The sequence below is a fragment of the Choloepus didactylus genome, chromosome 8 (genome assembly GCF_015220235.1).
Source record: "Choloepus didactylus isolate mChoDid1 chromosome 8, mChoDid1.pri, whole genome shotgun sequence".
NCBI lineage: Eukaryota > Metazoa > Chordata > Mammalia > Pilosa > Megalonychidae > Choloepus > Choloepus didactylus.
In genome coordinates this window covers 9,287,605-9,301,698 of record NC_051314.1, presented here as the reverse complement: position 1 = coordinate 9,301,698, position 14,094 = coordinate 9,287,605, and the positions used below count along the sequence as shown (strand labels likewise).

Here is a 14,094-nt window from a genome sequence, read left to right as displayed (position 1 = left end):
CAGGGGCCCGAGGTGGGCAAGGAAAGGGGGCAAGTCTTGGGAGGTCCCTGAGCCCTGGAGCCTCAGGGGATGTTTCTGTCTCCTGGGGGGTGGTCTCGGCCCTGAGTGTCCACGAGAGCGGCTTAGAGGACGGGCCAGGAACCTGCCGCGGGAGACGATGAAGGACTCAGCTGTTGCAAAACCCTGAGTGTTAAAACAAAAAAAATCCTGTATACATATCGTATTCATTTATGGGTTTTGGATGCATTTTTTGTTCTCATTTAACTGAAAACGGCCTTGATTTAAAAAAAAAAAAAAAAAGTGAGTGAGGGAGTGAAATTGGCATGCAGCTAGTCCATCTGGTCTAATTACTTCTGGTATTTTGAAAGAAGGAATCCAAACCTGCTGAGACATGAAACTTTGAGAAGTGGCTGCCAGCCGGGGCTGGTGTCTGGGTGTGGGCCCCGGTTCTCTGCTCAGGGGTGCAGCTTCCTTGGGGCTGGGCTGCCCTGCAGGTCTCAGGGAGCCAGGAGCCTGGGGGACCAGCCCTCCCCTTCAGATAGCCGGGTTGGAGGGTCCCAGGTGCACCTTCGGGGCATCTTCCCTTCTCAGAGTCCTGGTTTTCTGTGAGAGAAGACTGTCCCCCGGTGGAGCGGTTCCTGGGAGTGCAGGAGGTCAGTGTGGAAGTTGCCCGGCACGCAGTGGGCATGGAAGACTTGATAGCCCCCCAAACCCCTGAAACCTGCACGGCTTCCTGCCTGACACCACGAGTGGGGTGGAAGAGAGCAAGGTTGTCCACACAGCCACAGATGGAGGGGGGTGAGCCAGCGGCTGGGCAGCCCCTCCATGACTCCGAAGGGCCTGGCTCTGAGAAGCTGTAAATCTTTGCCCTCCAGGAGCTTAGGGCTCACTGTGGATGCAGTGCCCATAAGAGTGACCATGTTCTCCCCGCCGCCCGGTTCAGGGGGCTCTGCCTCCCGTTCCCTGGTTACATGAGGAGACAGAGATGCAGGAATCTGAGCAGTGACTTAGGATCTCCTGGTTCTCCAGCGGCAGAGCTGGGCTGGATGGATGGAAGGACGGGCCCTTGCAGCACGTCCGACCCAGAGCCCTTTGCCTTTGTCTTAAGACAGTCTTTCAAAATCTTTCTAAAAACATTGGTTTCTCTCCAGTAATTCTAGCTGAGGTTTTGGGGTGTCGTGATTTGGGACTGCATGCACGTATCGGGCGAAGCTGTATCTGGGGATCTCCTGCGCAGCCTAGTTTGGGGGTGCACCCCTCCGGAGAGGATCGCGTCTGCTTCAGTCCAAGGGGTCTGCAGCCAGCGGTCACTTTAAGTTTAATTTCCTGGCATTGGGCTGACCACGCAGGTTAACCCACCTGAGGACGATCCCTGGTGAGGGGCCGAGGGGAGGTGCCCTCCTCTCTCTGGTGGAGGTGGTCCCCCTCCTTGTGGTCAGTGGGGGCCTTTTCTGGTCCATCTGGCCCTGGGGCCCTGAGGGGGCTCAGCTTCAAGGTGGGGGGGTGAGTCACAGTTCCAACTCCCCCCCTTTAACCGGCCGAGGCCTCTTCTCTTGTGTCCTTGTGGCCATTAAACCCCAATTCCCTGGTTCCAGAGTCTGGCACCCCCTCCCCAGCCCACCCCAGCAGCCAGACCACAGCCCCATTCTACCCTGGTTTTGTTTCCTCCCCTGATTTTTGCTCATCCGGCTGTGTATCTAAAGCAGTGTTTTTGCATTTTATCTCACATTTCTGGGTGGTTTTAGCGTGCAACAGTGCCCTCCCCCAGTTTGTTCCTACAGCTGAGGCAGAGACTTCCCCTCCCTGTTAATACCTGAGACCCTGCGTCTGGAAAACTCCCGGGGAGCTGCTACAGTGTGTAATTATCCCATTTAATCCACCTAGCAGCAGGGCAAGGCAGGATGATTTTCATCCCCATTTTACAGAGGGGTAAGGAGAGGCTTGGGTAGATCAAATGATGGCTCAAGATCTCGCTCCAGGAAGGGGCAGCCGCAGGTCCTGGCCCAGGCGGGTCAGTCTGTCAGCTGGTGGCGCAGCCGTCCCAACCATCCCAGTGGGCAGCCTCGCCCGCCTGCTGCCCCCACCCTGCCCTGGCACCCCCGGAGCAGCCCCTGTTGGGCCTGAAAAGCTGCCTCTGCATCCTCGGTCCCCTTCAGGGACTTACTCTCCCCGGGCCTGGGCTCCTGCACCTGTGAAATGGGAATCACTTTCTCCCTCACAGGGGCCACAAGGATGAGATGAGGCAGGTGGAGGTGAAGCAGTGGGTCTGAGGTGACTTCCCCTCCACACACGCAGATAGGTCAGGAATCACTCATGTCTGCCAAGCGTAGCCCTGAAACCGGCCATCCAGGCCTGAGCCCCCAGCCCGGGCTCCCAGCCCCAGCTGGGCAAGTGCGGAGCACCCTGTGCTGGCAGCAGGAGGGTGCGGGAGGCGCAATTTCAGGCCAGCGGCACGTGCCCAGGTTCAGAGGCAACTTGCCCCCTTAGATGGGCCCCCGTTGCTGCTCAGTTCCCCTCTCTCCTGCAGCAGATTCTTGTGATTCCGAGCCTCACCCAGTGGGTTGGCAAATTTCGATGAAGGAAAAGAAATTTCCTGCAATCACTTTTCCTTCCCTGCCTGCGCGCACGTGCACACGCACACACGCACACACGCAGGAGAGCTCTCGCCTGCCCCTTCCTACCTTTATCTCTCTCGCTTGTCCAGGTAAGATTGATTCCGCGCGGTTGTTTCATCTTACAGAGGTCCCTTCAGCACACATGCACGCTAGTCTACATGAGATTAATGTTTGAAATGAATCATCTGCCTTCTCCCTCCACAGAGCCCCCACAAAACAAAAGATGAATGCTTCTGCACATCGGGAGGGTGGGGGAAATTAATTAGGAATGACAAAGGACCCCGTTCTTTGGTTCCACTCTGCTTGCCACTGACTTGCGGTGGTTAGTAGCTGTGTGCCGGGCAAGGCGTGTGGTTGTGTGAACTACGCAGCTCTGCCCCCGGGCCCTGCAGGGCTGACAGGTAGAGCTGGCCCCTCTCGCGGGGTCACCTCCCAGGGCCTCAGCCTACAGAGGAGCCCGGCTGCTCCACGTCCCTGTGCTACAGAAAGATGGACCCAGGCAACCACCCTCCACCCGAGCTGGGCAATTGACAGGGAGGCTCGGGACTGTGGGTTGCTCTGGTGGACAGAGGTGGACTTCCTGGGCAGGGGCGAGTCAGCGTGCTCACCTCTCTGAGCCTCGGTTTCCCCTGATGGCTGTGGCATGGGCATCCAGCCTCATTGGGATGAGGGACTCGGGGCCAGAGCCAGGTGTCACCCTAACCTGAGATACTTCCTGAGTTGGCTGGCTCCCAGGAAGTGGCTCAGTGGTTTCTTTGGGGATGGGAGGTGCCAGGTGGGAAAGCAAACAGGGCAGGGAGCAGGGGGGAGAGAGTTTGGCCAGGCCTGGGGTCTGAGGGCTCAGGGACTGCTGTTGAGGGGTGGCTGCTCCCTGGGGCCCCTTTGCATGGCCTGGGCGGGTGCCTGCGCCTCTCAGTTCTCACCCCTGTAGATGCAGGACACCAAAGCCACTCTCAGGTTTGTAGCAAGGAGGAGGTGGAGCCTGATGTAGATGCAGGGCAGGCCTGGCCCACTGGATGTCTCTGGAAGGCCACTGACTTCTCCCTCAAAGAGCTTCCACGGGGGCTGCGGGCACCACCTTGGGCAGGCAGCAGAGCTCCTGGCTCCCAATGCCCCCTGATCCCCATCCTAGGGATGGGGTCCCACAGGTCAGTAGCCTTCTTGGGGATTGGGATGCAGCAGAGGGATGGGAGCATCCCATGCCTCCTTGGCCTCTGAGGCCTCATCTGTGAAATGGGCACATAGTCCCACCTGGGAGCCTCACGGGTGGGTCTAAGATAATGGGATGCTCAACTGACATGAGAGCTGCTGTCATGGATATTGATGATGATGATACAGGTCTTTGAACTACATGACTGCCCGGGGGCTCTGGTGCTTGCTTCCACTGGGAGGAGGCAGAGAGGAGAGGGTCCTCCCACCTGCCTGCCAGGCCGAGCACCTGTTCATTCATTCCCTGTTTCACTCATTCTTCATTCATTCACTCATGTGCACCTTGAGCAAACCCTCCCTGAGGCCCACCTCAGCCCAGCCTCCAGTCAGGCATAAGGCATTCAGGGACAGATTTGACCTGAGCCTGTCCTGGAGGAGCCAGTGTTAAAGCCCTCAGAGCAGGGAGGGCGGACCTGTGCTTGGGGGATGGTGACGACCAGGGAAAAACTCCTGGAAGAGGTGGCCCTGGGCCAGGTCTTAGTGAATAATGGACCTGGGTCCCAAGGAGAGGCTAGAATGGACATTTCAGGGAGCTGGTGCAGCAGGAGCAAAGCCTGGAGGTGGATGGTTGCAGCTGATGGGTAGTGGGCTCAGCAGGAAACCTGAGCAAGTTCCTTAGGGTCCTTGTGTACCAGGCTGCAGGGTCTGGGCTCATCCAGGGGGCAGAAAGGAGCCATGGAGGGCTTTGGAGCAGAGAAGCCACATCAGGGGAGATGCTCTTTAGAGACCCAGCCCCACTTCTCCATCCAGGCCCTAAGGGGGCCTGGCCAGGCTGGGGACTGGGCAGTGGACTTTTGAGCACAACTCAAGAGGTGGGGAGGAGATTGGTGGGGAGGAGGGACAGCCACTGGGATCAGTTGCCAGCTTGGGCACAGGCTGCAGGAGCCAGGAACCCTGGCTTCCTGTATGTCCTCAGATACACTGTTTGATATCTCTGTGCCAACATTTCCTTGTCCCTAAAATGGGGACCTCCCCAACAGCCAACAGTTTAGCCCTGAGGATTTCCTGAGCTACTAGAAGTGAAGGTGGCTGGTGAAGGGGGTTTGCTGAGGAAGGAGGTCCTAGTTGGATGATTCTGGGGTGGAAGCAAAGGGCCCAGACCCTGGGATCTGAGTTCCGGGTTCGAGCCTGAGCTGCGTCTTGTCACCAGCTCACCCCTCTGCACCTCGGTTTCTGCTTCCGTGGAATGGGACAGGGGTGGCGGCTGGTTCCCTGGGGATGTGAGAGCACGGTGGTTCGTGGAGGGCTTCGGAGCTGGGCCCGTGTGGGTGGGCACTCGGCCGATATCACACCTGAGGGAGGCCCCCTGCCCCTCCCGTGCCCTGGCCTGGCCTCACCCCTGGGCTCAGCCCCACCCAGGGGCACCCCCAGGCCTCCTCCACACACAGGCCCCAGCGTCCTCAAGTAAGGGGTGTGCAGCCAAACCAATGACCCCAGGGGACAGCCCTGGCCTTACCTGGGGAGGTGGGAAAACCAGGGCGACGCAGGCTCCGCTTCAGCCATTTTCTGAAAGCAAGAATCTCCCCCTTTCCTGGCTGCCATGAGGGAACCCGGAATTCACGCTTCGGGGGAAAATCATCTTAATGATTGCGCGCCAGCAGGTCATTTATATTGGCTAAGCCGGCTTAATTAGACTGGATTCGAAGGTTACCATAAGCGCACAAAAAAGCTGTTAAGGGGTTAACCTCTGAGAGATTACATTGTATTCAGCGCTCTGTTAAAGTTTGAATTAATTTTTCCCATGGGTTTGTTCACATTCTAATTTTCAGCTAAATGAGACATCTGTTTCAGAAAAGGAAAATTTGCTCTGGTTGTCATGGCAACTGTCATTCTGTAAGAAAATTATTCCAATGGTTACTTTAGAGCAGAAAGACAGAAATTCAGGACATAAAGCCGCCTCCCGTTGCCTCTCTGGGATTTTGATTCACCCGCCCGCTGTTGCGCCTGCACCGTGCCCTGGCCGTTGGGGCAGCCACCGGGACTCCCGGGCCTCAGGGGTGGCGCGCGGAGCCCTGCGGCCAGGGCTGTGGGAACCGGGACCCGGCGCGGGAGGTTCTCCACCCCCGGAGGAGCCGGCGGCCTTGCGGCTTGGCCTCTGACCCCACCCGGCAGGGACGGCTGCTCACCGAGTTTAAATCCCTTTGCTGGGCCCTGCTGGGTGTGGACAGGGTTATTTCACCCCCAGAGCCCCAGGGTTGGGGGACGTGGGTCGACGGCGCCTCCTGGAAGGGCCCGCGTCATCCTTCGATGGCTGTTTCGCGTGGGCATTGCGCAGGAGGGCCGGCCCGAGGCCTCGGGGGTGTGCGGTCCGCCCGGGGACGTCCGTCTCTCCCACTGCTCGGCCTGAGCGGGGCTCGTCCCAGCTGCCAGGCTCTCCTGGGAAACGTCCCCTCTGGACGAGTCTGCGTCTGATTTGACTCTTCCTGCTCCCTTCAAATTCCCTATGAAAGCTAGACCGTCACCTCTCCCCACTGATGGAGCTCCTGGGCGTCTAGAAGGCGTTTTCACGTCGATAGTACAATTGGATCCTCTCAAACTTCCTCCTCCTTCCCCTCCTCCTGGCCCCTGGTGCCAGGCAGTGGGCATCCGGCAGAGGAGACGCTGCCTGCCCCCCTGGGGTAGGGTCTGAGGACACAGGCTTCTCTGTTCCATTTTACACGGAGGGAAACTGAGGCTGGGGTGGGTGATGTGACCAACTCGGGCAGAACCAGTATGTCCGACACCAACTTAGAGCCCTTTCCAGCTGTTACAAGGGGAACAGCACAGCCCTCCCCAAACCCTCCCGGAGCTGATTACCCGGTGCCAGCTGACATCCCCCGATGCCAGAGCTGCCAGCGCCACTTTCCGCAGGCAAGTCCTGCTCTCCTGTGTGTTTGGGAATGTTCTGATGGCCCAGAGATGGGTGGGGGCGGGTAATGGGGTGTGGGGTGGGTGTGGTGCGGGTGATGGGTGTGGGGGTGGGTGACGAGGTATGGGGTGGGTGACGGGGTGTGGGGTGAGGTGGGGAGGGAAAAGGAGACAAGAGGGGCAGTATGAACAGTCCTGGACCTGCTGCCTGAGCCCTGGTCCCCTACTCTCGGCTCTGCCACAGACCTGCTGTGTGACCTCGGCAAGTAGAACAACCTCTCTGGGCATCCCTGGAGATAGGGTAGATTCCAGCCTCTCAGGCTCGTCCTTGTCTGGGAGAGGGAAAGGCCCCTGGGTCAGGCGGAGGCTCCACCCGGGAGCTCCTGGAGGCCCATGGGGTCTCTGATATGTTCCTAAGTTCTGCTTTCAAAAGCCACCGTCTGCTGTGGCTTCATGGGAACCAACAATGCCTTTTCTTCATACTGATGAGGCCTCCTCCTGCCTTGTAAATATTTGATTGGATTTTTGAGAAGTGGATCCTATGTTGGAAGGCAGCTCCAGAGGTGCTCTGCTCCTTTCCCTGTTGGCTGAGGGGCTGGGGGCTCCAGGGAGGCCCCTGGGCTTTGCCCAGTGAGTGGCTTCAGGCTGCCGCAGCTTTCCCCGCAGTGCTCCCACCCTGGCTCGCCCCCCTCTGCCTAGCTCAGTTGAAGTGGGACTTCACATGTGCCCAGCGCCCGAGGGGCTTCAGAAATCGCAGAGCCGTGAGCTCAGCACGTTCGAGACGGAGCAGCCTCGGCCAGCCTCTGGGCCAGGGACTGTCAAACTGGACCAGGAACCAGGGTAGGAAACATTTTACAGTGTGACCCAGTACACGTTCATGTAGGTGTCTACTTAAATATAAATATATATCACTGAAGTATTCCTTTCCTATTAGGATGTACTCTGATGTTTTGTGTTTCTCCCTCCCTCCCTACTTCCCTCCCTCCCTCCCTCTCTCTCTCTCTCAATGCTATTGTGATCTTATGATCCATCAAACTGCAGTTTGGAAAACTCTGTCCTAGGCCAAAGACTCTTCACCAGGCTCTGTGGACTCAGGAGTCCATGATAATGACAGTGATGATGATGTTGGCAGTGATGATGGTGATGATAGCAGTGATGGTGATGGTGATGGTGGTGATGATGGTGATGGTGGTGATGGTGGCAGTGATGGTGGTGATAGTGATGATGGTGCTGGTGCTGGTGATGGTGATGATGGTGATGGTGATGGTGATGGTGGCAGTGATGATGGTGGTGATAGTGATGATGGTGGTGGTGGTCATAATGGTGGGGATGGTGATGATGATGGTGGCAGTGATGATGGTGGTGATAGTGATGTTGATGGTGATGGTGATGGTGGCAGTGATGGTGGTGATTGTGAAGTTGGTGGTGGTGCTGGTGATGGTGATGGTGATAGTGATGTTGATGGTGATGATGGTGATGGTGGCAGTGATGATGGTGGTGATAGTGATGTTGATGGTGATGATGGTGATGGTGGCAGTGATGGTGGTGATAGTGATGTTGATGGTGGTGGTGATGGTGATGGTGATAGTGATGATGGTGATGATGGTGATGGTGATGGTGGCAGTGATGGTGGTGATAGTGATGGTGGTGGTGGTGGTGGTGGTGGTGGAGATGGTGATAGTGATGGTGATGATGATGGGGATGGGGATGATGATGGCAGCTGCAATGTACTGAGTACTTACCATGAAGCAAGTACTGTTTTAAGCACTTTACATAGATTAACTAATTGATCCTCTTAACAACCTTACTGAGATAGACAGTGTTATTATCCTCATTTCACAGATAAGAGAACTGAGAAACAAAGAGAAGTGAAGCCACTGGCCCTGCTGGTAAGAGGTGGAGCCATTCTAACTCAGGTCTGTCTGACCCCAAGATCCCCTTGGAGTTGGGTATAAAATTCTGTATGTGTATATGGTGCATTTTGACTGTGTGTGTGTGTGTGAGAGAACCCTCGTGTGGACTTGCAAGGGCTGGCCTGTGTGTGTGTGACTGAGGAGGTGCCTTCTAGCAGGACAACCTCCTGTGCCATCCACACAGAAGCCAATCTCCGGCCCCTGTTGCCTTTTTCCCTCACTTGGGGGGCACTTCCTGGGGATGGTGAACATCCAAGCAGGGGTGGGGGAGCAGGCAGCCCTTCTGTGCCCTGTGTCCCCTACTATCTGTCTCTCCTCTCACCGACTCAGGAGCAGATGTCCAGGTCCCCTTCCTCAAGCCCCACCGGGAGAAGTGGGAACCCTTCACCCACACTCTCCCAGAACAATGTGGGAACCACACACGGCTCTCTTCCTCAAGGCGAGAGCGTAGGCAAGCAGGGGCTTAGGGGGTGGTGGCCTGGCACGTTCTGTCACTTTTAGTCAGTTCTCCTATGGATCTGGGGGCTCTCTTTTGAATGTGAGGGGTTGGTTTCGGCTTTGGAGTTTTGGCTGCAATCCCAAGGCAGCAGGTGAAGTCCTGTTCAACATCCTGTTACCAACTCATTCGTTAATTCAGTCCTCCTCACTCACCACCATCATTAAACACACATTTATTTGGTGCCAGAGTTCAAAGGTGAGAAGGAGGCTTTGGAGCAGAGCTTTGAAGGATAAACATGAGATGGGGGACAGGGCAGGTAGGGAGAGGAGATGGGAAACGGGGTTCCAGGCAGGAGTCATGGCATGAGCAACGCTGGCCATGGAGGGGACCCCACACGTGTCTGAAATGACAAGAGGACCTCTGACCCCAGGTGACCAATGTGCTCACCCATCTTCTAAATCTGGCTCCTCCACTGATTCACTGTATGACCCTGGGCACAGCCCTGTCCCTCAGTGAACCTGAGTCTTCCTGTCTGAACCAATGAGGGTGGAACTAAATCAAGGTTTTCAGGTGGTGTTCCTGGAACCCTGAGGGTTCCAAGGAGGTGTGTTGAGTGACTGTCAGGAGGGAAGAGCCATTAGGTCAACAGCCAGGGGTGTCACCTGCCCCACAGGTTGGTGGGCCACAGGAGGGATTTAAGTGGCAGCTTTGTGCATGTAAGAGGCTGCAAGCGTGAACGCCCAGCCCCACCATCACCTTGCGGGGTGTGTGCTGGCGAGTGGTGGTATGGGGCCCAGTGTGGAAGTCAGCAGATCTGGGCCCAAATCCCTGATCCATATCCCTCTCTGAGCCTCAGGTTCCTCATCTTTAAAATGGGACTAGTAATAGCCCTAATTCCCAGGGTTCTTGTAAGCATTACATGGAGCCTGGCCAAAGATAGTTATGTAGAAAACGCTGGCGACCATCTTTATTTGCTACCCCCTTGTCCTCAGTTTCCTCATCCATAAAACAGAGCTGTCTGGCTGAACTTGCTGCAGGGTTGAAGGTCCCTGGGGTGGTGGGTGGGGGGAGGTGATAGTGATGATGATGATGATGATTGGGATGGTGGTGATCATGGTGATGGTGATGGTGATGATTGTGGTGGTGGTGAAGGTGATGGTGACGATGACGATGGTGATGGTGATGACGGTGATGGGGGTGATGATGACGATGATGAAGATGGTGATGATGACTGTGGTGGTGGTGAAGGTGGTGATGATACTGGTGACGATGGTGATGATGTGGTGGTGGTGAAGGTGATGATGGTGAAGGTTGTGATGATGATGAAGGTGGTGATGGTGATGGTGGTGGTGATGAAGACAGTGATGATGACCATGGTGGTGGTGAAGGTGATATGGTGATGGTGATGATGGTGTTGGTGGTGATGAAGATGGTGGTAATGACTGGTGGTGGTGAAGGTGATGATGGTGATGGTGGTGATGATGGTGATGGTGGTGATGAAGACGGTGATGATGACTGTGGTGGTGGTGCGAGTGACTTTGTAAATGCTCAGGGCTGTATTCATGTTGGATATTCAATGCTTCTTGAATCTGACGCTGAAGTCAGGATGCTTTTGTCGCAAATCACTGAAAACCAATCCAAATGCTTTACACCGGGATTTTTTGGCCTGTGTAACTGAGAAGTGCGGAGGTATGGTAGGTGTCTGCTGTGGTTTGGTCCACTAGCTCCCCTTGGTTTGCTGTGAATGCCCAAGGTTAGAAGCTCAGGGTCCTTCTCTTTTTTCATCATTGAAAGAGATGCCTGGGATTCCCTCCATTGAAAGAATCTAGGCCGTCCTCCGCTCACCACTAAAGCAGTAGAGGGGCATAGCTTGCACTGGATTGGTCTGGGTTGGGTGACAGAATGGGATTATGCTGATTGGCTGAGTCTATCTGGCCCTTCCCTTGGAGCTGGGGATGGGCTCAGCCTTACCTGGACCCCTTGGCTGGGAGCTACCTGTGAAAGGTGAAAGCTGGGAAGGAGCATCTCTCCCCTGAAAAACACTCCCTGCTGGGGGGGCTCCACTGCCCCAAGTGTGGGAGGGAGGATGGAGGAGGGTTTCCCGGGGGTGGGGCCAGGTGGAGAATGTTCTTCTCTGTGGATTTCCTCAGAAAGGCTTGGTGCGAAGAAGGTCTTTAGCAGAAGCTGAATTGTTTTTTAGTTTTCAATATTTTTATTTCATAAACCTTCCTTATTGATCATAGGAAAATGGAAACTGCAGGTAAGCAGGAGGAAAAACGGAAGAGAAACGCCGGTGACCCCGCGGCGCACGGGCCTGCCAGTGTGCTGGTCTGAGTCAAGGCGCGTCGCCACTTCTCTCTTGATTGGGGTTTCTAGGTACCAAGTGGGCCTGACGGTCAGTTGGCTCATAGCCCGTGGGCCTCCTTCCCGGTGACCACCCCACGCTCTCGCCAGCTCTCTCTGACCATCTCCTCTCCTCCCGCAGGCAGCCCTGGTTTTATGGCTGGGGCTTTAACCTCCCGCGAGGCCAAGCCCTGCTGGAGAAATGGAACCTCATTCCGGAAGGCGTAGACATCCTGATAACCCACGGACCCCCTCTGGGTAAGGTCTACATCTCCAGGCCGGACCTCAGCTGGCCCCCAGGCTCACCTGCCGGGGTGTGTGTGCATGTGTGTCGGGGGCCAGGGGACCAGCCAGAGGTCAGGCTGGCCTGTCGAGAGGAGCCCTGGGACAAGTCACCCCCTGCCCCATCCCTTACTGAGCATCTTCTGTGAGCTGGGGTCTTGTCACCCGTGGGCTCCTTGCAACAATGTGGGAAGGTCAGAATTAGCCTCATTTTACATGCGGCAAACGAGCTCAGAGAGCACAAAAGTTAGGGCTGGGCCCTCAAGTGTCCAGGCCTGAGCGCTGGTGCTGAAACCACCGGGGGCCGTCTGACAGGGTCCCTCGCAGGTCCCCCCACCCCCGTCAGAAGTCACCGTGGTCTGCTGTCTCACCCTCACCCATCCCAGCTGTCCCCAGGGCTCTCAATTCTCCCTCTGCCCCTGTCCTCACACCCCACATCCTGTCCATCACCGTGCCCATCGGCCTCCAAACTGTATCCCAGCCCCTTCTGCTCCCTCCAACCCCTGACCCCACCGTGGTCAGGCCAGCATCTTCTCTCTCTCTGATGACTGCTGTGGCCTCTTCACTGGTTCCACAGTCCCGAGCCTTGCCCCTTCCAGTTTGCTCTTCTTATATTAGTAGGAGAGAATTCTCTAAATCATCAGTTATGCCCTGCTATCCCTCTATAACCCTCCATGGCTCCCTCGGCCCTTAGAATAAAAATCCAAACCCCCATTCCGGTCAGACCAGGTGCTTCCTCCCAGTTACTGCCTCCACCAAACAGGCCCTTTGCCAGGCAGCGTGGGCCAGGGCTATCCTGGTGCTGAGCTTTGAGGGGCTTGTGAGCTGCAGGGTTGACGAGCCCCAGTGGGACGTGTTCAGGGACAAGGGAAGCTCAGGGAGGCAGAGGGAGAGACGGGGCTGTCAGAGGAGGCCTGGGGAGGCTCACTGGGAGGTGACATCAGAATTGGGTCAGGGGGCGGTGGGGAGTGGAGGCAGGGAAAGGCATCTCAGGTGGGGGGTACCACGGGAGATGGCCTGTCATGGGGGGCCCCCCTTCCATCCTCACAAAGGGAGGAGCCCAGGGGCCCAGGGAGCAGCGTCACTCAGCAGGATCGTAACCAGGTTTGTGTCACCCCCACCCCCAGGGCTCCCGACCACAGGGGGAGCTCAGGTCAGACATTCACTGCCGTCGTCGCTTACAGTAAGATGCTGTTGAGAGGTTTTCGTGGGTCCTTCCTCTCTCCCTTCCTTCCTCCCTCCACCCCTTTCTTCCTTTTATCTTTCCTTTAATTCTTCCTTGCTTCTTCCTTGCATCCATCTGTCCGTCCGCCTGTCCATCCAACCCGAGCATCTTTTGGGCTCCCATCCGGACCGCTCCACATGAGATGTACAGTCCCTGTTTAGAGTCTGCTCACATGTGCCAGGCATTCCAGCTGGCGCTGCCAGTATTTCATCTCAGACTGTAAACGCCAGGAGGGCTGAGGAGCTGGGGACTCCCCCCCCCAACCCCAACACCCACTGGGAGTCGCAAAGGGGCCCAGCCTCATGCAGCGTGGGATCCCAGTGCCTCTAATCAAAGGAACAGATTGTCCCTTCTTATAGAGGAGGAAACGGAGGCTCAGAGAGGTTAAGTGACTTGCCTGAGGCCACACAGCCAGCAGGCCTTAAGCCCAGGCGTCTGCCCCCATGTCTACTCCCTGCCTGCCTTCCCTCCCTTCTCTCTCTCTCCCGTCTTAGTTCATCTTTGACTTGCATCTGTTGCAGTCTGCCTCGTTCTCCAAGTCCAAGGTCCCCCCTTCCTCTTCCCAGCAGTTGCAGAAACTAGTTTCGCCCACCCAAACAGAAAGGGGCCGGAATGAACTCTAATTGCTTGCTCTAAGTAATCAATTATTCTTCGTTTGTGTAGCATGCGAGTATAATAAGCAGCCGCCATATGGGGCTGCTCCGGGAGGCTGGCAGGGCGAGCAGATGCCGTTGCGGCCGCGCAAGCAGGCTGCGCTGAATGAAGAAGCTAATTTTCATGATTTGGGGGCATGTGATTAGGATGTTTCCACCATGGCAATCTGCCCTGTGGTTGGCAGAGGGCACCGGGCTGTGTTGGGGGACTCTGCCCCTTCCCGTCCACTAAGGTGCCCTGGGACCACACCTGTCCCCTCTGTGGGCTCGGATGGCTCATCTCTGCCATGGGTGGATGCCATCCTCCAGGCCAGTTTGAGCACGAATGATCGGGGGTGGAGGATGCAGGGTCGTTGAGCGTCCCCACCCCGTGGGGTGGCCTGTGCTGGGTTCTCACAAGTGCCCCTTCTTGTGTCCCTGGCCACAGCCCTGCAGCGGGGTGGTGAGGCCACAGGGCCCGCAGGTGGCAGAGGTCTGCTCTGTCCCTGCAGGCTGAGGCAGGGCAGGGCCGCGGAGAGTCACTCAAGGGTGGGAGCTGCACCCAGGCCAGTGAGTTCCAGACCTGCCG

General features: G+C 56.7%; 1 protein-coding gene across 1 annotated transcript in view; it reads left to right on the top strand.

Annotated features, from left to right (window-relative positions):
• MPPED1 (metallophosphoesterase domain containing 1) overlaps window positions 1-14,094 on the top strand; it is a 74,342-nt gene that overhangs the window by 57,375 nt on the left and 2,873 nt on the right. The window contains exon 5 of the mRNA XM_037846564.1: window positions 11,509-11,624. Within this exon, the coding sequence (XP_037702492.1) occupies window positions 11,509-11,624 (116 nt within the window). The remainder of the gene's footprint in view (window positions 1-11,508; window positions 11,625-14,094) is intronic.